At 35.1% G+C, this 24,801-nt stretch overlaps 1 protein-coding gene across 8 annotated transcripts in view; it reads right to left on the bottom strand.

Moving 5' to 3' along the window:
* Positions 1-24,801, bottom strand: part of LOC5566232 (transmembrane protein 184B) — a 97,010-nt gene that overhangs the window by 32,133 nt on the left and 40,076 nt on the right. For all 8 annotated transcript variants that reach the window (XR_002499665.1, XM_021841154.1, XM_021841151.1 and 5 more), the window contains 6 exons: positions 3,241-3,406; positions 2,906-3,164; positions 2,146-2,315; positions 1,909-2,075; positions 1,750-1,824; positions 1,598-1,682 (listed from right to left, as the gene is read on the bottom strand). Coding sequence is in view for 7 of the 8 variants with exons in the window: in XM_021841154.1 (XP_021696846.1) it covers positions 1,598-1,682; positions 1,750-1,824; positions 1,909-2,075; positions 2,146-2,315; positions 2,906-3,164; positions 3,241-3,406 (922 nt within the window). In the remaining variant the exon portion in view is untranslated. The remainder of the gene's footprint in view (positions 1-1,597; positions 1,683-1,749; positions 1,825-1,908; positions 2,076-2,145; positions 2,316-2,905; positions 3,165-3,240; positions 3,407-24,801) is intronic.

Here is a 24,801-nt window from a genome sequence, read left to right as displayed (position 1 = left end):
AAAGTTACGATTTTTTATAATACACGTTAAATGAATCCCAGGCATTTGTAGGTTATATAAGAATACAATTTTTCAAACAATTTTCAATAATACAAATAAGTTTCAAAAATCATAAAAAACTTTTCTTATATGCGTGTTATGAGTCAAGGTTTAAGCCAAAAATAAAATCATTTTAATTTCCGAGCTACGAAAAAATACACAAAATTCCAAAGTGTAGCCCGTCTAAAGGCGGGGTTGGGTATTAGAGGGTTAATTAAAAAGTAAACTTGTTTAGAGGTTAAAGCATAAGCATCGAATCGCAATATTTTTTTCTTATTGAAAAGAATAAGCATGATGTTTCTTTCATCATGTATGTATTTTTTACTCCAAAAATTCATCCCGCGTGTATTTTACACTAAAAATTCGATCCTCTGGATTTGTCTTCTTCTTTTCCTCAAATTTAGCATCAAACAAAGATGCTTGAGATCACAAAGCAGCACAGCTGCCCATAAAGGCATATCAATCCCATATGGAAAAAGTGATGATTAAGAAAATAACGCTCAAAGATTAAAGTTTGCCTTCTCATACAAATTTTCATAGTTTTTTAGTACATTTCCGTATGCTATATTGATTTAACATAGCCACACAGATAACTTATTTTATTTCTATTGATCATCAAAAAATATAAACTTAAACATAATTCAAGTTTTGCAGCTGCCATTGGGGTTCAAAGTTCATATAGAGACTGTTATTTTTATATTATTCAATATGAAACTACATTAACTTAATAATGTTCCACTTTTTTTAAAATTTTCATATTCACAGTAGATTATATATTAAACATGAATGTTGCAATAGAAAAACGCGTTGATTTGAAAATCGATATGGGACAGTTATGCTGTCATGGGCAGTCAGTGTATCATTCGATTAGGGACAAATATTAGGAAACCGCCATCGAACTAGACCATGAATCAAACCCAGAAAGTTTCAGTATGCGTTTACTTTTGAGTAGGGATAAGGAAGGGTTTTTTTTGTTTATCTTATTATTTCCCATATTGTCTTTTAAAGTATAGAAACAGGTAAGGAATTTTAACCTTATTGGGAAAAGTTTGAAGTTTTGTGCTACATACAAGGAAAATGATCATATCAATAATGCTAGAAATACTACAGTGAAAATAGCATGCAAAACTGAACTTAAAAACCAGTTAAATAAAACCAAAAATAAAAGAACGTAATGACTAAATTGCACTATGCGAATGATGAATGAGATAGGTTTGCATAAGAATCAAAAGCTAAAAAATTGAAACCGCTAGCAGCTCAATTACAGTCAACAACAACAATAAGAACAACATCAACTTAAAAGAACGGTAGCAATAAGTAACCGAGCAAGCAGAAAGTTTCGGTTTCTTTCTGCTTTTGCCACTGTTTCTATAGCAGGAGTCAGGCAGAAGGTAATATCACGAAACAACAGAATTCAAATTACGTGGCGTGCAAATGATGAATGTCTTGGAGAAAAAGTGAAATTTTCGATTTCTGGCGAAACGTATAGCATACGCTACAGTGGGAGCCTCATTAGGACCAATTTAGGTTTTGACACAGTTTTTATGCTGCCACTAACCTGAGCTGTACTGCGTATACTGCTGGTACTGCGGATGGAAGTTATGTATCGCGTCCGTCATAATATCCTTCGGGTTCATCGTTTCCTAAAAGAAGTTAAAATAAGTCGGGTGATTATGGTTTTTATTTGCAGGCGAAGAATGGCATGCAAACCTTTAAACTGCTGGATATTGATTGCATCGTCACGGATCTACCGTGCGCGTCAGTCATGCAGCTTTGGGCGTACACCTGGAAGTAGTAGAAAAGGCGGAAATTAACGTGTTCTGTCGTTGCAGTAAGCAAAACCGCAGAAAATTGAATGATTGGACGAACCTGATACGGGAACGCATACCGCAGGGCAATAGCAGCGAACAGCATTTCGATACAGATGAAAAAGTTTTGATAACCGGCGGACACCGTACCAGCCGATGTGGTTGAACCGCCAGCGTCCACGATTGGTGAGATTACTTCAGCCTTTTCCAGGATGGCCAGCCCGACGCCTGTGTGGGATGAGAAGGGATTCCAATTAGTTATAGCCGGAATGATGTACGGGCAAACATTGTTACTCACCCTGCCAGAACGAGAGGAAAATAACCGATTTCACCGTGCAAAACTTGAGCACCGGATCGAACGGCGTCAGCAGGTCCCGGGTGGCAAAGTAGAACAGGTACAGTCCGTACAGGGCCAACGAAACCGAGATGTTGTAGATGACGGTGATGTAAATGTAGCCACCATCAGCACTGGAATTGAGCGGGAAATGTAAAAATTGAGAAATGGATTCGAATATCTGTGCCATATGTGCGTAACGTGGTGGTCACCCCAAAAGCAAAGCCGCAGTTCACATTTTCAATTTCCTTCAATTTGTTTTGCGGTTAACGCTAGTGAACCGTAGTCCATCTTTCAGAGGAGGTAGAAGTGACAGAACTTTTGAAATATGATTAGATCAAAGAGCTTCAGCAAATTGAATGCCATGCTCGTAATTGCAAAATCAATATGACTGACAGTGCTGGAAATTCAGAAAATGACACAGAAGGAAACCAAACATTGGCCACAATCTGGAAGGGAAATTGTTTGCGAATCCTTGGCTTCATCTATGGTACCGTCAAGTGGGGTAATTTGAATAATGCGTGTAAAATTGGTAGTACGAGTTGCATAAGAGGCTTGATGAAATAACTCATTTTCCATAAATCAATTAGGCATAACGAATACATTTACAAGGCATACGTCCTCGGTTCCGCAGGTGGTTTTCGAATTTATCTATCTACCTTCCTAGTGCTGAACTTAACCAAAGTGAATTCGTGTGACCTATCCATCTACTAGTTCTCCTTACCTCCAATCACCATCGTGATAATGCCCGAATGCTTGCAGAAAGATGATAATAAACGCCATCAACGGTTTCACCAGACAGAACTGCAGGGTAGCCTGTTTGCAGAACCGCAAGAACCCAATGGTGTACGTCTTTCCGGCGAGACAGCACGTCCCATAGAGGCAGGACGATTTGATGGGCTTGCCACGGATTTCGGACATGATGTTGCCCTCACCGCCAAGGTATTCGTAGCACAACGACAGGAAGTTGTAGATGACGAACGCTGCCAATGAAATGGTTTATTTTGTCAATTAGGATGATTTTGAATTTAGGAGCATCCTAACTAGAGTGGGACTTACCTTCGTAGCAATCTCGCACGGTGAAGAAGTATACGTAGACACTTTCCGAGTTGAAGAATAGTAAACTAATCCACGAGTAGGTGGCATAGATGGGGACAATGAACAATATCCGAACGATCCATCGCTGTTCCTGGGGGTTTGTGTACCACCGTAAGTGCTGGTAGATCTGGAAATTGTGGAGAACAAAAAGAAGACGGTTAATTTGGCGTGTTGGTATCATTCGGACATAAAACAAGAAGTATGGCTCATTCGCCAGATTTTGATCGAGGAATTTGAACAATGTTTTCCCAAGAAATTTGTTTTAGAAACGCTACCTTATTGGTTTTATTTATTTGTCAGGAATGCCTTTACACCTTATAGTCTCATAGAAGGTTCTCAAAGAAATCTCAAAAAATCTGTTTAACATGTTTATATATCTGACATCCATTTTGGCCATGACACTGGAGGAATTTATTTAGATTTTTTTAGAATTCTCCATATGACAAAGTACTGGACTACATAAGAGGAATTCATGCAATATTTTTAAAATATCTGTACGGAAATAAATCAATCTGGTATATTTATTATTAGTGTTGTTTTCAAAGCTACATCTGAAAATATTTGGATAACTTTCTTTTAGGTTAAAGTCTAAGGAACAAACAACAACAACATCCCCGAGATAGTAATTTATGATCTTAAGATTATAATAAAGGGAAGAAAAGCCGTTGGTCCCGAAAAGTTAAGCCTGAGTTTAAAAATAATATTAATAAAGAAAAAAGAGGGTTAGATTATTGATTTTTGATGGGGCCCAAATAGCCGTAGCGGTAAAACGCGCAGCTATTCAGTAAGACCAAGCTGAGGGTCGTGGGTTCGAATCCCACCGGTCGAGGATCTTTTCGGGTTGGAAATTTTCTCGACTTCCCAGGGCATAGAGTATCTTCGTACCTGCCACACGATATACGCATGCAAAAATGGTCATTGGCATAGTAAGCTCTCAGTTAACAACTGTGGAAGTGCTCATAAGAACACTAAGCTGAGAAGCAGGCACTGTCCCAGTGGGGATGTAACGCCAGAAAAGAAGAAGATTATTGATTTATGATCATGGAAAAGAAATCAATAAAATCTCTGCAGATTTTCTAAAACAATTCCTTAAAAACAACAATTGGATCCAACGATGAAAAAAATACTTACATTCTCTGTAAAAAAAATTAGACTAATCCCTATAATAATTACTTATTGTTACAAATTCAGGAGAAAATCATTTAAGCATCCCTTAAGAAATCACTGTAGAAATTTCTGGTTACATTCCTCCAAAAATTGGTGAAGAAGCACTCCACAGAATTTTTAGGGGGGAGTCTCTGATAGTATTCCAGGAAAAATAACTATAGATAATGATTATAGACCACAAATCGACCCTTAGCTGATGATCAAAGTGGAGAAAAAGTTGTTACAGTTTTTCAATATAGATTCTTAGATTCTTCAACAATTGAGAAAGCAATACTTTCAATAAAACTTGAATGCCAGTGGTCATTTCAAGGAAACAAACTGTATTGATTTCAACAACAAAAAAAGTGAAAGAACAAAATATCTTTTTTACTTCCATGAACATGATGTGTAGCAAACGAATCCATGGTGCGGAACGAGGATTGAACGCTTTTCAATCAACGTCCATTTATCTGGTTCGGTTTGCATTGATTGGCTTCTCCAGACGGCTGCTGAGTTGGTGTTGATGTTGGCGATTTGAATATATCAGCATTCATGTATGTCGATATATGCATGACACTGGCCGTCCCCTTTGGCAATCGTTTATTTTGAGATGACCAATAACAACGCAAGCCAATATAGCACGTTTCAAATGAACTTGTGATGATGTTTACCAGTGGACGTCAATAAATAGTGATTAATATGACTTTCATTATTGAAAGTAGAGGGTACGGAATAATTTGTGAGTAGGTTTTCAGTTCAGCAACTGAGTTCCCATTCAATAAAAACTTCCAAAGCCCATCAGGACAATTAATCACAGAAAGTCTATAGAGTACATTTCAAACATTCGCTGACTAACTCTGATACATAAATTTATCGCACGCAAACGAGCCTCTATAAATTTAGCGGGTTTTCCAATGTTCCCACGCTTTCAAGTTGATTCCGTTTCCAACCCCCAGAGGGAGTGAGCTGTTACCGTGGTCGAAGTCCTAATTTCACCGCATTCACACACTTGTTCCCCACGTGGCAAGTAGGTATCATAGCTATGCAGGAAGCTTTCGTTTGGGGAACGTGACCTTTTACACTAACAAGGAGAACATAATGTATCACTTCCTCGGGACTGTAATATGTTTCAGTCCGTACGGTGTACTATTCTATGACCATCGTTAGCTTGAAATTGAAGACGATGCGAGGTGGATATCATTATTCATGGTGAACTGCTATCTTCATCTTCTTGGCAGTACATACCAGCTGTCTTTTTTCAAGATTCTAACTTTTCGAAAAAAAAAACGCTACTAACAGATTTTTCATTCTGCAAAATGCCAATGACGCCTATCAATACCGAATCATCTATAACTACGAAATTCAGTAGTAAATACTTAGAAACATGTTTTTTTTTAAATAAAAAAAATACCTTCGGATTGTTTTTTCTTCTGATAAAAAAATACAGATTCTGCATATGCTTGAATTTGTTCACAGCAGAATGTGGTCGAATGCCAAGAAAAACATTTCGAGTAGCAACACAAAACTTCTAACAAATTGAAATCACTCTGTTCAGTGTGGTGAGATGACAAACAAGTATCTGGCACGGCTCTCATTCGCGAAACGATGGTTCGAAACTCATTCAAACTGTTATATATTATTTGTCAATTTCTCAAACATGTCCCATGGATTACTTGAACCCGATTTTTGACTGACTCTCCGAGTAAAGTACAACATCAAAAAGAAAAATTGAAAACATATCCTAATTATAATTGATAGTATAAATAATTTGATATCACTTTATCATTAATATATTCTATAATTTACCTTTATTATTTATTTCTTTTCCTGTTATTGTAGTTCTCATTTGACATTGTTATTTCTATCTGTGTGAAGTTTCCATTATGGAAACTGACGGGGATGAGGGGGGACCTAAAGAAAATTCCGATTGTGCTGAATCCTCTTCTTTGACCAAACCATTTCGTGTAAAAGTTTACCCTTCTAGTTTTTCTGGGCCTTTTGTCGTATATTTTCGAAAAAAGGAGAAACCCATTAATGTTTTGCTGATTTCCTCTGAGATTTATAAAAAGTATAAATCTGTAAAGGAAATTAAAAAAATTTCATTGGACAAGTTGAGAATTGTTTTTGGATCGCGAGATGAAGCAAATGCTCTCTTGGAATCCAAGTTATTTTTTAATTCCTATCGCGTGTATGCACCTTGTGATTCATGCGAAATTAATGGAATAATATATGATGAATCATTGAACTGTGATGACATTAGAAATCATGGTTCAGGTTTTTTTAGAAACAAATCCATTTCTCCTGTCGAGATACTGGATTGTGTCCGTTTATCAAAATTATTTATTGATGGGAATGATACCAAGTATGTACATTCGAATTGTATCAAGATTACGTTTTCTGGATCTGTACTGCCAGACTACGTTAATGTTGATAATGTTATTTTTCGCGTGAGACTTTATTATCCAAAGCTCATGCATTGTGATCGATGCCTTCTTTTTGGTCACACTTCGAATTTTTGCTCTAACAAACAAAAATGTTCTAAATGTGGTGAATTTCATTCGTCATCCACTTGCAAGAATCAATCTAATTTATGTATTTATTGTAAACAGGAACACAATTCTTTAAAAGAATGTGCTGTTTATATCGAAAATCAATCAAAATTCAACCAAAAAATAAAAAATAAAAATCTCTTGTCGTATGCTGAAGTAATGAAATCCACTGATAACATTGCTTCTGCAAATACTTTTGAAATTTTGTCAGATGATGATGGTAATGTAGACCATGAAAATTTTGGTAATTATGTGTACAAACCTCCTAGCAAAAGGAAAAGAATAAACAATAAAACTTCTAACAACCACAATCAAATATTTGAACCTCAACCATCTACTTCTTTCGATTTGCACTTTCCATCCTTGAATGATACTACTTCTCCTAAAAATATTCCAGGATTTCGTAAAATAGAGACTGATCCTACATCTAACAATAAAAATCAAAATTCAAACAATTTATCGGAAAACAAAGCTAAAGTAGATACTGATAACTCAATTTTGAACATTTTAGAAGAAATAGTAGAATTCTTAGGATTGAGTGATTTCTGGAAAAAAATAATTAAAATATTTTTACCTATTTTGGCTTCCTTTTTAAATAAATTGAATTCTTTTGGCCCTCTTTTGTCTTCATTTTTCTCTTCGTAATGGCTCAAATAAAAAATAATGATATGAATATTTTACAATGGAATTGTCGTAGTATTATTCCAAAAATTGATAGTTTAAAAGTTTTGATAAGCAGTTATAATATTGATTTGTTTTGTTTAAATGAAACTTGGTTAGTGTCATCAAAATTCTTCCATGTTTCTAAATTCAATGTTATTCGAAAAGATAGAGATTCTTCGTATGGAGGAGTTCTTATTGGAATTCGTGAAAATATAGAATTTAAATATTTAGATTTGTCAATACATTCACAAGTTGAATATATTGCTATTTCTGTTAAAAAAGAAAAGTGTGAGTTTTCAGTTATTTGCTTTTATATTCCTCCTAATACCACTTTTTCTTTATCGCAAATTAGAAGTATATTGAACGAAGTTCCTCCCCCATTTTATATATTAGGTGATTTCAATGCACATAATTTTGCTTGGGGTAGTGAGAAAACGGATGGTAGAGGTTCATTGATTATGGAACTAATTGATGACTTAAATTTACATATCCTCAATGATGGATCTTTTACTAGGATTGTTGTACCACCAAATCATCATTCGTGTATTGACTTATCTTTATGCTCTAATAGCTTGTCTATGAAATCTTCTTGGAAAACTATTGACGATCCTAATGGTAGTGATCATTTACCAATTTTAATTGAAATTCAAAATCCTGTCCAAGATAATTTTGTCCATGAATTTAATGCTCCTGACCTTTGTACAAATGTAAATTGGACAAAATTTTCTGATCTGGTATCTCTTTCGTTAATTAATATTGTTGAATTGTTATCTCCAATTGAAAATTACAATAATTTTTCAAAATTATTGATTGATTGTTTGCATAAATCTCAAAATAAAAAAAATAAGTCATGTTCTATTAGAAAAAATCGCCCTTCTTTTTGGTGGGATAATGAATGTTCCATTGCTTTGAAAACTAAATCTGATGCTTTTAAATTATTTCGTCGATCAGGCTCCAGAAACCATTTCTTTCTATATCGTAAAGCTGAGGCACAATTCATAAGGATAACTAAATCCAAAAAGAGAAATTATTGGAAAAATTTTGTTCAAAATTTAGATAGAGAAACTTCTTTATCTACCTTGTGGTCTGTTGCCAGAAATCTAAGAAATTATGATCCCACCATTCCTAATGTTTTAGAATATTCGGAAAAATGGATACATGAGTTTGCTTCAAAAATTTGTCCTGATTTTGTCCCACGTTCCATTAAATTTAAAAATAGTTCACTAAATTATTTTCCTGAACTTTGTGGTTCATTTTCATTAGCTGAGTTTAACTTAGCATTATCAATTACTAAAAATACTGCTCCAGGTATTGATAATATTAAATTTATTGTATTAAAAAATTTACCGGATGATGGAAAACTCCATTTACTTTCAATATATAATGCTTTCTTAACTCAAAATATTATTCCTTATGAATGGCGTTTAATCAAAGTTATCAGTATTCTAAAGCCTGGTAGAGATCCGTCATCAGCTGATAGTAGGAGACCTATTAGTTTATTATCTTGTTTGCGTAAACTTTTGGAAAGAATGATTTTGAATCGTCTTGAATTGTGGGCCGAGAATTATAAAATTTTTTCATCTTCTCAATTTGGATTTAGGAGAGGTCGAGGTACTCGCGATTGTGTTTCACTATTAGCTTCACAAATTCAACTTTCATTCAATAAAAAACAGGACTTAGTTTCCACTTTTCTTGATGTTTCTGGAGCCTATGATTCTGTTCTAATCGATTTATTGTTCGAAAAGATGCATAATTTAAAATTTCCCAATATGATTTCTAATTTCTTATGTAATTTATTTTCTTTCAAAATTATGAACTTTTTTCACAATGGAGATTCAAAGTTATTAAGATATAGCTATTTTGGACTTCCACAAGGTTCATGTTTAAGTCCATTTTTATACAATTTATTTACCAGTGATATGGCATCAATAATTCCAAATGGTTGCTATTTGCTTCAATTTGCTGATGATAATGTTATTTCTATCAGTGGCAAAAATAGAGAAGTCATTAGTCATTTTATGCAATGTGCCTTAAATAACATTGATTCATGGGCTCATGAAAACGGATTTTCATTTTCAGTTCAGAAAACTAAATATATCATATTTTCGAGAAAACATTCGAACATATCCATTAATTTGTATCTTGATGGAATCGAAATCGAACAAGTTGACGAATTTAAATATCTTGGTATATGGTTTGACTCTAAATTAAATTGGAACATTCATATTAAACAAATTCAAAAAACATGTTTGAAACGAATCAATTTTCTTCGTACTATTACAGGTACTTGGTGGGGTGCCAATCCATCTGACTTAATTACGCTTTACAAAACAACTATCCGTTCAGTCATGGAATATGGTTGTTTCACTTTTGGAAGTGCTGCACATACACATTTTGTCAAACTTGAAAAAATACAATTTCGTTGTTTGAGAATTTGTTTGAAACTTATGAATTCAACTCATACTCAATCAACAGAAGTACTTGCCGGTGTTGTACCACTTAAAATTCGTTTTCAAGAACTGAATTGTAAATTTTTGATTAATTGTCTCTCGAATAATCATCCAATTATTGATATTTTGAAGTCACTATTCGAAATTAACCCAACGAGCAGAATATTGGAATCTTACATTATTTGTTCAACTGAAAATGTTGCACCAATTTCATATAATAGTTTTTATAATTTTGAAATTAATATTCACACTTATCTACCTTTGATTGATTTCTCTCTATTCCATGAATTGCAACAAATTCCAAATCATCTATACTCTCATTTTGCCAATATTCTATTTATGCGTAAATTTGATGGAATCACTTCTGCACAATTTTATTTCACAGATGGATCCTTAGTTCAAGGCATCGCTGGATTTGGAATATACAATGAGTATGTGGCTCATTTTTTCAAATTAAAATCTCCATGTTCCATATTCATTGCAGAATTAATTGCTTTATATTTTGCTTGTAACTTGATAAAGGACTGCCCACCAAATATTTACATTGTATGTTCTGATAGCTTAAGTTGCCTTCGTGCTTTGGGTACCATATCTTTCAATTTTAAAACTCATCATGTTTTATTCATGTTGAAAAAGTTATTATTTGATTTACATTGTCAAGGATTTATAATTAAATTTTTGTGGATCCCTGCTCATTGTAGAATATATGGTAATGAACAGGCTGATTCATTGGCTAAATTTGGTGTTGTTCGGGGTATAATTTACGATCGTGATATTTTTCCTTCTGAATATTATCCTAAATTGAAAACACATTCCCTTGATAATTGGCAAACTTGTTGGAATTCCAGTAATAAAGGGAGATGGTGTTATTCAATTTGTCCAAAAGTCAGTAATTTTCCTTGGTTTAGGAATATACCAGCAACTAGAAATTTTATTTGTTCATTTTCACGACTCATTTCAAATCATTATATTTGTAATAGTCATTTATATCGTATCAATATTGTGGATTCTAATTTATGTGAATGTGGTGAATCTTATGAAGACATTGATCATATTGTCCTTCAATGTTCAAGGTTTATTTTACCAAGGACTACATTATTTAACACTTTAATGAATTACGGACATTCAATACCAGTATCTATTCGGGATATATTGGGTACAAAATGTTATCAAATACTTAAACTTTTATATAGTTTTTTGAATGAGATTTCATATACTATTTGATATTTCTGCTGGTGTGTGTGTTTTTTTTTTCTTGTTTTTATTTGCAGATATGAAGATGGACTCTTTTTTGGTAGACCCCCTCCCTCATCCCGTTTTGGAAGCCACTCCATACCCCATTACTTCACTTGGATCCATGTTGCAGTTTATGGCTCTTCTATGGTTAATTTTTACCGTATGAGCCTTTAGTTTTAGTTTTTCTGTTATAACGTTATATGAAAAGATAAAGAGGTTTTGTGCCTCTTTGAGAAAGATTTTGAACAGATATCACTCAAAGGGGTTTTTCCCTCTTTCAAAATTTTGGTTAAATAAATAAATAAATAAATAAATAAATATATTCTATAACTTTGTTTTCCCTTTTTCCTTTGTTTGTTGTTTTCGTTTTGCCGTTATTTTAATTTTTTTAATGTTTAAGTTTCATATGACTATTTTTTTAGTGCTGCCTTATGTAAACTATGTGTATCTCATCTTGTTAGAAGCCAGTTCCGGCATCAAACATATATAGTAGAGTGGTTCAAAAAATCGTTTTTGCTCCACACCGCTCATTCGATGCTAGATCAAATTCTGAGTGTCCTCCCAAAATTTGAGCTCATTTGGATAAAAACTGAGACTGCACAAGCCCTTCAAAGTTTATATGGAATTTACTGTGGGAAAAGCAAGCAATTCATTCAATGGGTCATAGTGTTTGCCCATGTGCTCTTGAGGGTTAGAGTTACGCTGAAACTGTTGGATACATTCTTCAGCTACAACTTTGCCAAAGACCGTATTCAAGTCGGACGTCTCGGTAATTAGCTATTGATTTATATATAAAACTCTTCAACAGTGCTCTTCTATCTTCCAAACAGGCAACATTGCTGCATCTGGCACGAAAGAGAGCACTTAATCATGGCTACTATGTTTCACTGTATATATCCAGTAGTGTGGGACAAATTTTGGATTCTCGCTCCAGTCCACGTTTTGGATTGCATTTAGGTCCGATAACAACTGTGCAAAATTTCAGCTCGATCGGAGAAACTATATTTTAGCGCCAGCCGTTCAAAGTTTGTATGGGATTTACTATGGGAAAACTTACTTTTACAAAGAAAAATCGCCAGACGTCGCACATTGTCCTCTATAAAAATTCTTATAACCGTGTTCCATGCTAATATCCAGTGATGCCTGCAGAGCAGCTCAATTATTATTGCCAAAGATTTTCAACTCGCACAAAAATCAATAAAAAAAAGACAATTTACACCGTCTTCAGCCATAGGCTGCACAGACTGAACATAACTAACATTAGACAACGGACACACAGAACAACCAGTGGACCAGTGAAAAATTTTTCGTTTGACGAAAAGTTTTCTCCGGCTGGGGCGGGAATCGAACCCACACTCCGTAGCACAATAGGCGGCATCCACAAATTACGTAACGCTCTAGGGGGAGGGGGGGAGTAGGCTCAAGCGTTACGGCTCATACAAAAATTCGATTTTTTTTCATACAAAAAGCGTTACGGAGGGGGGGGGGAGGTGGGTAAAAAATTTCCAATTTTAGCGTTACGTAATAAATGGATGCCGCCATACGCCTAATCGACTGACGCCGCTAACCGCAAGGCTACGATGCCCACAACTAACTAAATACTGAGGCGTCCGATTTGAAAACGGTCTTCGGCAAAGTTATAGCTGAAGAATGTATCTAACAGTTTCAGCGTAGCTCTAACCCTCAAGAACACATGGGCAAACACTATGACTGATTGAATGAATTGCTTGCTTTTCCCATAGTAATTCCCATATAAACTTTGAAGGGCTTGTGCAGTCTCAGTTTTTATCCAAATCAGCTCAAATTTTGGGAGGACACTCAGAATTTGATCTAGCATTGAATGAGCGGTGTGGAGCAAAAACGATTTTTTGAACCACTCTAATATATAGGTATATCCCAGTGAGTTCTCGAATGGCACTCAATGATAGCAGAAAAAGTTTTCAATTTGCGTTCACTGATAGCAAAAGTAGTATTCAATTTGATTTCATGGGAACATTTTTCTTCTTTCAGTTTTTTTTTTACATTTTTAACCGTTGAAACGACCAAAATAACAACAAACACAGTTATCAAAACATGCATCTCACAATAAGTCAGCATCAACATAAGTTTTCAATATGGTCTCAAGCTTTGCTAGAGTCTGGCTTGATTGATACGTTCAAAAGATGTAATTGTACACAATTTTTGCGAATGACATGACAATGACATGGTGGATCATCCCCTCTGATAATTAAAAATTAAAACAAATCAAAATTTTGAATTATTTTTCGTAGACAACGAATTCTGAATTTCTATATTTAGACTATTTCCAATACAGATATAGCAATAACTAAGGAAGATTTCGTCTATTCTTGGTAGTTTAATCTCACAGTGATCAATCATTTTTTTTGTACAAAACCATAAACACAGGGTGTCCCTTTCCCCTATGCTAATATTTTGGGGGGTGATAAATGATCATATTATATGAAACAAATCGTTATACGCATATGATCAAATCTCAACCGTTACCGAGTTATGGGACTTTTTTCTATTTTTGTATATGTACGCCATTTAAAAGGCTAATATGCAATCGCTCGTGGTTTTTGTATCTGTAATTTTGTGTAATTAATTTTACTTTTAAAGACAAAAAAGTTCAAACATAGTGTTTTACTTGTTTTTGACAATTGACTTTTCAAAATAAGTAATAAATGATATTGTTTCCTTAGGCAAAATTGTGCGCCTTAAGGTGATTATAGAACGAAGTCACACCTCAAATTTTCAAGAGCACAAGGCTTGAGAACCAAACAGCGCTTCGCATTAAAAATCTATCCCATCGATCACCACCAGCAAGCAAGCAATTTGATTGGTTTTCAACGCGAACTGTTGGCAGATTCTCTCGTCTTGTGCACTTGAAATTTCAAAGTTTGGCTTCGATTTATAATCACCTTAAGCTATTCTACAATTCCTTCTTGGACGCCGTATTCGTATCTCTTGTGTTTTTTTTTTTGCAATTTCCACTTGAACACCCTATATTGAATCATTACTTAAATTTTAAAAACTTGCAATTTTGCAATTTTATTGAAAATTGAAGTCATTAATATTTTTGGAACCTAACAGAATTACTTCAGAGATTTCCCCAAAAATGAAAGCGATTCTATGAGGAATGTTTACTTTTTTATTATCCTTCAAGAAATCTTTGAAAGCTTCTTCCATAATTTCTTTCCAAAATATGCGTTTGAATTTATTCTTTTGAGATTTCTAGAAGGCAGTGATTACTCAAAAAGTGTTCTAAGGGTTGTTTCGGAAATTCTTATAGAAATTAGGTCTATCCTCAAGATTATTTAGAGTAGAAAATATGAAAACTTTTAAGAGTTTTTTTTTCATAAATTCTTGACAATAACAGAAGCAATTCAAATTCTCTGTTAAAACTTGAAATAATTTATAAAGTCTTTTTCATAGGATTCACTGTATATAATTTGTATGAATCACCCAACCTTTTTTTTTTTTGAAACTTAACATATGGATCAATTGGATTTTTTTTTTAAGTTTTCTTATAGCTTTCTGTACCTTTTTATGAGTGTTAGAGTGAATTTATTCTACAAATTTCCACGGAACATTGTCCTTAAGGCACTGTAAATTTCTTGATTTTTTTTGTGTAGAATCCCTTTGTTTTTTTTTTCAAAATGATTCTTTGGAAGAATTTCGAAAAAACTGCAGCAGGGAATCTATGGAGGTATGTTTTGAAGAATTGATTATTTTTTCAGGGGAATAAAAATCCCCCAGAACACTCCTCAGGTTTTCTTAGCACATGTTCTAAAAATTCAAGTTTTATTCATGTGAAGAATAGCTCCGCAGGGATTCTCAAAAGGGTCCTACAAGAACAACAAAACTCTATTTGTGCACATTGCAGCAGAAACTTCCGTCACAGCTGTCATTCTTAACCTAGAAAATAGCGAGGATGAACTTAGAGCAGCCATAGATATCTATGGATAGAATTGTAATATATTTATTTGAGAAAGTCTTCCAAGGCAGGCTTAAGCAGTTGATGCAGGAATTCCTGGATATATCCTGAGCATAATCGAAGTACTGACCATCTAAACGTGATATTAACTTGATTAACATAAAATATAAAAGATCTAAAGATACAATCAAAATTGTATCTCTGAAGCTTCTGAGTCATAGCATAATTTGATGTTCTGCATGTTCTAATGAAAAGCACCCTCCCAGATTAATATCACTTTTAGATATCCATTTCAATATTTGCTACCACTAAGGTTTTTTCACCTGCTCGGACAACAAAAATATCGGGAGAATCTTTGGAGTGAGAATTTCTATTGGAACCATATCAAAGCAAAGGTATCTCCAGAGCAGAATTTTTCGAAAATTCTCTGGATTTCCTAAAGCAATTTCAATAGTAATTACTGGGATTATTCCTGAAGCTATTGCTTGGCGAATTTTTCTAGGAATTCCTGAATTAAACCAAGGACCAATTGGATTGGAATATCTGCAGTGGTTGTTGAAGCCTCTATGATAGTCCCTGCATGCAATATTTCACAAATTCTTACATAGATTTAGTGTTATTTCATTATTTTCCAAAGAATTGTATTGCAATCACAGACAAACCTAGGAACCATCGATTCATGGAAACATCGAGATAGTGAGATGGAGATTTCACTGTACCATGATATTTTGGAAAAAAAAACTTTAGAGGCGTCTGAATAGATTATACTGCTTCGCGACTAAAAATGAATGAACCAACGTGCGAAGTTCGATTTTCGACCAACTTCGCCGCGTCGCGAGTCACTTCGCTATAGTGCGCATCTATGTGTGTATTATGCGCAGTATTGAGAATCGAGTTGCGACGTGGCAAAGTTGGTCAAAAATCAAACTTCGCACGTTGGTTAACCCATTTTCTAACGCGACTAATATTAAACTTTTTTCATTTCAATTTTAGAAGATTTTTTTTAAATACATCTACATATCGAAAAATAACAAGAAAGTTTAAAGTACTTTATCATGAAATTGGAATATTATTCTGTAGTCTAATCAAGATTCTTGTCGATTACTACCAAAAAAGATTTTAGAGAAAACATCCTTGACAGATTTTTTTAGTTACTGGAATCTAAGAGCCATTCTTGAAGTAATTTGTGAAAACATAACAAATTTTATATTAGATTTTTGTGTAGATTCTTGGTGGATCATTCCTTAATAGATTTCTAGTGACGTCCTAATGATGATAGTTTGATTTTTCGTACATTTTTAGGGAGCATTAGCGGGCTTTTGGCGAAATCCTCATTCAATATATGTTGGTAATTTGATAGATTTTTTACAAATTAGAACCGATAATGCGCACAAAAAAACATGAAACTAATCAACCTAAACATTTCGGTTAATCAACTCAAATTAGGCTCAATATATATTTTCACAGCCACCAACAACGCGTACGAATTAATTTATTCAGTTTGCAATTTATGGCCCCAATTTGGGACGTTAGGGGATCGCTTTTCAGCTAATCACTTTCCAGCACGCACAATAATTGTTTGTGCTTGTGCTTTATCGTATCGCCCTGCCTAAACACTACAACCATTACTCTGACAAAACATCATCATCGTAAAATAGAAAGCAGCGGAAAATAGAGGCCCATCAGTGTAATAGCGCCGGAGCGATTTCCATTTCAAAAGCACTAGGTTTGCTCTGACAAAGTTTAACAGAAAAAAGTCACCTTCTTGACCTTCTCGGTGGAAAGATACATTGACAATAGGCTATGCGTATCTCAGCTTGTAAATCGAGCATTCTGTAGAGAAGGTTGCAAGCAACGGTAATTCCTGATCGTAATTCGTTATGATGAGCAATGTATGTTCCTACACTGATTGTTCTCAGAGATAAAATGATGCACAACTTGCTTTCGAATGCGAGAGAACAATGATGCAACTGTTGCCTTTCTGTTTGATGATGGAATCAACGATAATAACGTCGAAACAAGTACGTAGATATAATGTAGCATTCTTATAATCAGTCACCAGGGGATTTTCTTAGCATAGTGGTAAAGGCCTTAAGGTGTCTGGGTTCGATTCCCGGTCGGTCTAGGATCTTTTCGTTAAGGAAATTTCCTCGATTCTCCTGGGCATAAAGTATATAGGTATATAAGAAGACAAAAATGGCACATTGGCAAATAAAGCTCTCAGTTCATAACTGTGGAAGTGCTATTAGAACACTAAGCTGGGAAGCAGGCTCTATCCCAGTGAAGATGTACTCCCACGAAGAAGATAATTCGTCACTACAAGTGCAACGGAGTTCAGATGCACACTCGTGTATTTAACAGACGCAATTCAAAACCAGCTTGCAGATTTACGTTTAATTGAGTGGGCAGTGCCTGTTCCAACACTTCAAACCGCGGTCAGCATCGTAACAGTTGTCCGATCAATAATATCGATTCTATATAATTAAAGTTCAAACACAACTGGTTCTGTCATCGCCGTAACACAAACTATGTGCTATCAAGAATGAAAATAAGCCTAGGTATATTACAATTATTTCAGTTTGTAAACTCTAAATTGCAAACCAGTTTGTAAATACTGCCCTGCCAGACCAATGAACGCCAACGAGTCTAACCAAAATTCAGATTTATAATGAACGGTGCAATACCGAAACCTGAATCACACATGGAAGCCGAAGGGCTGCAAGCGCCACTATTAAGCGGTTAGACATGAATGACTAATGAAGGTCTGAGTTTCCCACAATAGCAATACCCCGCAGACAACTTACGTTGTTTGAAATATTCAAGCTGATAAGTTTCTGTGCAGGTTGATTTTCGCACCTACGCTACAACTTATCTGTTCGCACGAGCACGAGCCACACGACAATGCACAGTCGCGCGCCGTTATAAAAAGCTAGGATAAAACCTAAAAAGTGTCCCAAATTTATTAGAACAATTAACGACGTGCTACATCCGTTATTACCAATGACTTTCAAGGCATTATTATAAGTTAAGCGAGATTTGTATTATAAAAGGGGTATAACCCTACTCAATTGACTCTCACATTTTTGTATATAGGTTACTGCCAGTGCTGCCAGTTGCAAATGATAAATTTAATGGTTCAACATATGATGTTATTGATGGAGCTTTTTTATTTTTCTGTGTCGTCGGAGTGGCTTCAGTCGAGGATGGATTACCTACTGGTGAGTTCGTTTCATGCTTGTGATAACATAAATTTGTTTGGTGGCAATGGATAGCTCATCACCATAAGTGTCGGCATAAGCCCTTAATCCTGTTATATAAAAAATAAGATACACGTACCTATACTTCGGTTTATTTGTCGCAGTTACTAAAAATAATCTTTGAATAGTGCGACAATGAAAAAAATCGACACACTGATAGATATCTTTTTAAATTAAAGCTACATGAATTGCATCACTTACCAAGGTGAACTCTGATCATGAAGCTTCTTAACTCTCCCACTAACAATACTCCTTTCTGTGAAAACCATGGAGATACAGAATGCTCACACTAACATTCCTTCCTTTCCTCGTTGACCGTAAGGACATGGCAGGCATCGTTATTGACGTTATAAAGTATCGAGTTCTCGTAATTGTAAATTGAAGATGGTATGCTACTCCTAAGCTGCATCTGTTGGTTCCCTGTACAATCACGGAGTAGCAACTACAAATTGTAGGTCATCAATGTTTATGCTTTTATGGAACATTATGAACATTTATGATGCAATCTAGTGATTTTTATGGTGCAATTATGATTTTTTCTATGAATCAATGCAGAACTAATGAGGGAGTATTAACTAGTTACTTTGTTACTTTTAATCAGAAAATTTACTTATTTAGAGTAAAGTGGAGTAAAAGTCTGGTTCTTTAATTTGAGGTTTCACTTGTATTAAACAAAAATATTACATATCTTGCATAACTTGTGATCTTGCCCTAAAATCCATTGGAAACCGAGTGTGTAGCTCTTAATGGCCCAGGATGAAAACTATAACCACTCGGCCATTGTGCCGGCCATCTTTTGATTCCGAGATGTTTCACCTTAAATAACGTGTAAGTCCATTTGTTTTCTCTGTAACAACAAGCTACACACTCGGTTACCAATGGCTTTTCGGACGAGATCACAGGTTAGTCGAGATATTCCCGATTTCAGGGCTGGTAGCGACAAATAATGTCAAAAATGATTCTACTCCATTACCTAGAATTTCAAATTACTAAACGACGCATAACTCCGACTGACATTACCCCGAAATCCAATGTCGTGGGGAAATGTCATCGATGTCATCATGTTAAGAACTCCATCCCATTACCCTGAATGGGTCACTACCCCGAAAGCCATTACCCCGAACGCCACTAGCCCGAATGAGCCATTACCCCGAATAGTATGAGATACAATGCAGTATCTTGTTTTGAGTGCAAACATAATGACAATAGCGGATTGACCATGCGTCTCTAAAATAATTTGACAATCAATAGTGTGGAAAATTCGTCAGTAAAACGATCATCATATATTTTCCCTTCTTTAATACGTCAGCTATTCTTTCGAAATATCTTGTTGGCAACTATCTTCTTCTTTTTTTTCTGGGACAGTGCCTGTTTCTCAGCCCCGTGGGCATTTTCACAGTTCAAGGGTTCATTCACAAATTTCATAATGCCAAAAATGGCCTTTTTGACACCCATCAACCCCGTCATAACCATTTTGTATTTAAACTCTACAAATTTTGTATGAGGTGTAACATTTCGAGGAGAACCGCCCACAACCCCCTTCAGGGTTATGCAATTTCTGAATGGGCTTTCAACAAAACAAGCCTTTCATCTAGAGCTTTCCTTGTCTATTTACCATTCTTGTACATGTGCCTGTAAGACCAGGGATGTCGAGGAACTTTTCAATGCAATAAGATTCACCATCGGAGGAATTTGGAACCATACCCCATATTGTTTTGCTGAACAGCTGCGTGATCACCGGTATTTGGACTTCTTGGTGGTGTTAATATTTTAATTTTGTTTTAAACAAAGATTATCGTTTCTAATGAACACAGGTTGTGCGATTTCATCACGTTGTTACAGTGATTATTCACGTCATAGGATTATTCACGTCATAGCTGCAAGCATTTCACCAGAAATTTGCCCTTCTTTCTTAAATTTGCTGCTGGATAAGCTAGGCAAAAATATTTCCATATGGAACTGCTATTTTATTTGTAAACAGGATGCTTAAGGCATTCATTTAGATTATTCCCGCTATTTCTAATCGGAATTTTTTCCATCTTTTATCTTCTTGCATTAAGACAGTCAGGTCTCTTATGGAACTTCTCATCACTTTTCTTCATCTTTTATTAATTGTATTGAATCAAACACAACTTACGAAAGTGTTTACTGTAACGCTGTTTTGCTTACATGTACAAGTGTATTAGCGGTACGATTGTCTATCAAGATAGTCTTTGAAAGAGTTCCATAAAACGACACTTGCAGCGATAATATCAGAATGATATTACCATCGTTTATGAAACAAAATCTTATAGAAAATCTCAATGCTAGTAATTTGTTTGTTTGTGTATTCACGGCACTTTACACTAGAAAGTGCATCCGTGTCGGCAATGAATGTTTGTTGATTTACAATTTAAATTTCATTACAACTGTCTATATAATCCAGAATCTTGTAAAAATTGCAGTGATTTCCTTGTCCATTTCTCCGTTGCTTAAAGCGTCTTGAAGGCTAGTTATAGTTAAATCATTTTCCTATCTTTCTTTCTGATACTTCCTACACTGAAGTATCAGGTGTCGCACATCTTGGACTGTCCCACAGCATTCGCAAATTGGTGGCGGTTCCTTTTTCAACAAGAAAGTGTGGGTTACCCGTATGTGGTCAATTCTCAACCGAGTTAGTACATCTAAATAAAAATTAAGTGTAGGAAGTGGATAGCAGCGTCCAAAACGAAACTTATTTTGTGCATAGAATATCTATCCTTTTCATAATAAATTCTCTTTCTTTTCGAAATAGGCTGTTCTTCAGAGCATTTCAGTGTAGCTGTGTTAATCTCATCACAATTAGAGGACAAACCCAAACAAAACTTAGTATGTAAAAATTGTTTTATGAAAATCCTCCTTATTTTATCTTCTAATATTTGAAAAAAATCATTGTTAAGCCAAACTTGTTTAATACTCATAAGGAATCGTACATTTTTCTCCCCATCTTCATTCTTATTTTAGTCTCAAAATTTTATGGATTCGAGGTAGTGGCGTTCGGGGTAATGACCCATTCGGGATAATGGCATTCGGGGTAGTGTCATAGAGTCCATGTTAAGATAATTGTTAATTGGGGAAAATATCATTCGGTAATGGTACATTCTAGGTAATGGAATTTAGAGTTACAGCATCTGGGGTAATTACTGACTTATAGTGACTTATGGTTTTTAAAAAAGTGACTAAAAGGTTGCAAGATTTAATGTACTTGAATGATATTTTAATTGACTTGTCTTTATTTAAGATGGCGCAAACATCAAAAAGTTTCAAAACAGGGGTTTCGAATGCGAAAATGTACACACGCAATCTGTTTCGGTAAAAGTAACTGGGTTTTTTGACTACCGAAAAAGTCAGTGAACTAACAAGGGAAGGAAAACGAATTAAGTACTATACTATTTATTTGTTTGTCAAAGGATACAAACTCTACTTGGAATTAATAGGTATAGTACTAAAATCAGTTTTTTTTTTAAATTTAGTTACAGCTATTTTACTGAACTTTTGCGGTTTTGTCCGACCTTTGAATTAAGTTGCTCCACTGTGCGACGGGCTGATTGTGTTTCGTTTACAAACATACATAAATTTAACACGAGCCAAGTCGAGAAAGCTACACACATGTAGCCAACATATGTACGTCTGGGGGCCCTATGTTAAAGCATATGGGCAGTAGGGCTCTAGGACGTATAGATAGCGAATATTTCTGACCAAGATATCGAACGCTCGGCTAAAATCTGTAATATCTGGAAAGAACGCTATTGGGGAACATCTTTGGCACTTACAGACAAGAATAAGCACTGGAAGACTAATTTGTTACAAAGTAGCCGTATAAATATAAGGATTACTAAGAGACAGCTCATATTACAAGTATCTTTTGCCGCACTGAATACGGAACGTACTTTGGAAATATTTACAAGGAATCACGAAAAGGAAGAGATTACGACCCATGGTCATTAAGACCATTTTTCGCTCCATTTTGCATTACTTTGATAGTCATAAGCGCATACTAGTTTCAATCTGAGCCGTTTTCAGGAACAATGTTGCTATTTCATCGCGTGGTTAACCCGGCACCCACCGTGTGTAATTAAAACTGGTATTCGAGTAATCGCACGAAAAAAAGCTTCTACCGCAAGCCAACGTAAATTGTTATCGCTGGTGGTTCCCAGGAACATCGGTCGAGGCACGTAATGCTTCAATGTAGGAAGCTTTGTGCACTGGTATGAGCAGTTTTACGATTATGAGATGGCAGAAATGTGAGCTAGTTGCGAGTGGGACTGTAATCTGTTCGGGACATGTCATATGGTTGATTCATTCGAAATGCAAAAGTTGGAGTTTGTGCGATTATGAGCGGCACACGCAATTTTAAAGCTTTGCTATATAATTTTTCACTCTCTACGACTGGCAACACCGCAGATTTGAAATCAAATTAATCAATATAGAAAGGATGTGAATATATCGTTAAATAAACATAAAACACAAGTTAAATAACTTAAACAATTGTTGAAGAAAAAATTCTAGAGGAATTTTTTGATCACAATTTAAAATCAGTGATATTTTTAGAAATTTCTGGAGAACTTGAGGGAGTAAATACTGAAGAAATTCAATGATTATTTGCTGAAAGGAATTCAAGATAAAAATGAAAAAAAATAGAAAAACAATGCTTGAAAAAAAATACCGAGAAATACTAAGCAAAGTTTGTAGTGAGTTCGTTAGATGTACAAACTACACATGATAATAATAATTCTAGAAGGAGTTTTTAAATAAAACAACCTTGTGGAAGTTTCAGGAAAAACTTCATGAAGATATTATAAAGAATCAGAAAAATATAAAATGGAATTCGTGAATAAAAAGTAGATTATGAAGAAGGTTGATGAAAGGAAACTAACAATATCCGTTTAACGATAGATCAGTTAACCACCTGAAGCAAAGTGCATGTGGATGTATTTTAACGAGGTGGAGAAAAAAACTGATACAGTGAAATGAGAAACAACAAAAACACAACCACCTGTTGGTCATTTCCAAACTTGATAATCCATGCTGATTGATATAGCCTTGAAAAGTATGAAAATCATATACCTGTGTATGGCAAACGGATCGAAAAATTGCACAACTGGTTCGCCGATGGGAAAAATCTCATCGATTGCAGTTATGAGGCTCCATTAAGAAGAAGCGTAATTATTATGCGATCTAATTTTCTCTCCGTTTCCATCTGCAATTCATGGTTTAAAAAAAATACTCCGTCGATAGGTTGAGTATTTGTAAGTGGTTGGTCAGGTGCGAAAGCTTTGTACAGTTTACAAAACGAAACACGATTTCCCATTGATCTTAAAAGTGGTATGAAATTATTTTATCCGAGGTATTTCTTTTAAAATTTGACGTATTTTAGTGCTTATATCAAACAAGATATTGTTGCTTAAAACACTATAATAAAACAACTAATGAACCTACCGAAATCCAAACAACTCATGCTCATGATACGCTACTACCTTTGTTCATACCTAATTCATGGTCAGCACAAATGGAGTCGGTTCCGGATCCGTTAGCACCCAAATTGCATTGTTTTATCTTCGCCATGTATTTCTTCACCATGCGTCGTTTAACCAATGATGGCAAGGGTGATGTTTCAAACTTCTAGTAGGAACTAATTTCAAGCAGCTTCCTGTTTGCAGGGTCGCACACGAAAAGCAATCAAAATACACCGTAATTAGTGTTCACATAACCGTTGATTACACTATGGTCATTACGCCTGTGTACTTTCAAGCAGTTCGAGAAATTTTTGAGTTGGCTTTGGTCGTCTCATCTTGATAAATGCATCCAATCGAATTACGAAACTTCAAGCCAGTTGTACGTGAGTGCGGGTAATCATATTGACTGAACTTTGACAGTTTAAAATATACCGGTTCCCAATCGGAACCGTATGTCTACCGCATTCGATGTGCAATATGTGGGACCGAACGTGTAGGAAGTTCCCAATCTTTTCGCATCGCTGCACACGGTAAGGCAAAGTTCATTGCAAACGAATGTTTGTCTACGTGCATGACTTTCCCGAGCAGGAGAAAATTGCTACTAAATACCAAACTAAGGTATTTCATACCAGATAATTTCGACACTTACAAACTGAATGAGGCATGAAAGAGCCCTGCATAAGAGGAAAAATACCTTAAGCAATATCTCATGCATATAAACTAATAATTAGATCAGATATTGTAATACTTAAATAATACATTATTGATTTCCATATAAAAGTGAAAATTTTCAATAGTAGTTCAATATCT

Source organism: Aedes aegypti, chromosome 2 (assembly GCF_002204515.2).
Source record: "Aedes aegypti strain LVP_AGWG chromosome 2, AaegL5.0 Primary Assembly, whole genome shotgun sequence".
Lineage (NCBI taxonomy): Eukaryota > Metazoa > Arthropoda > Insecta > Diptera > Culicidae > Aedes > Aedes aegypti.
Note: the sequence above shows the minus strand (reverse complement) of the source record. Positions and strands in the feature narration are given on the sequence as shown.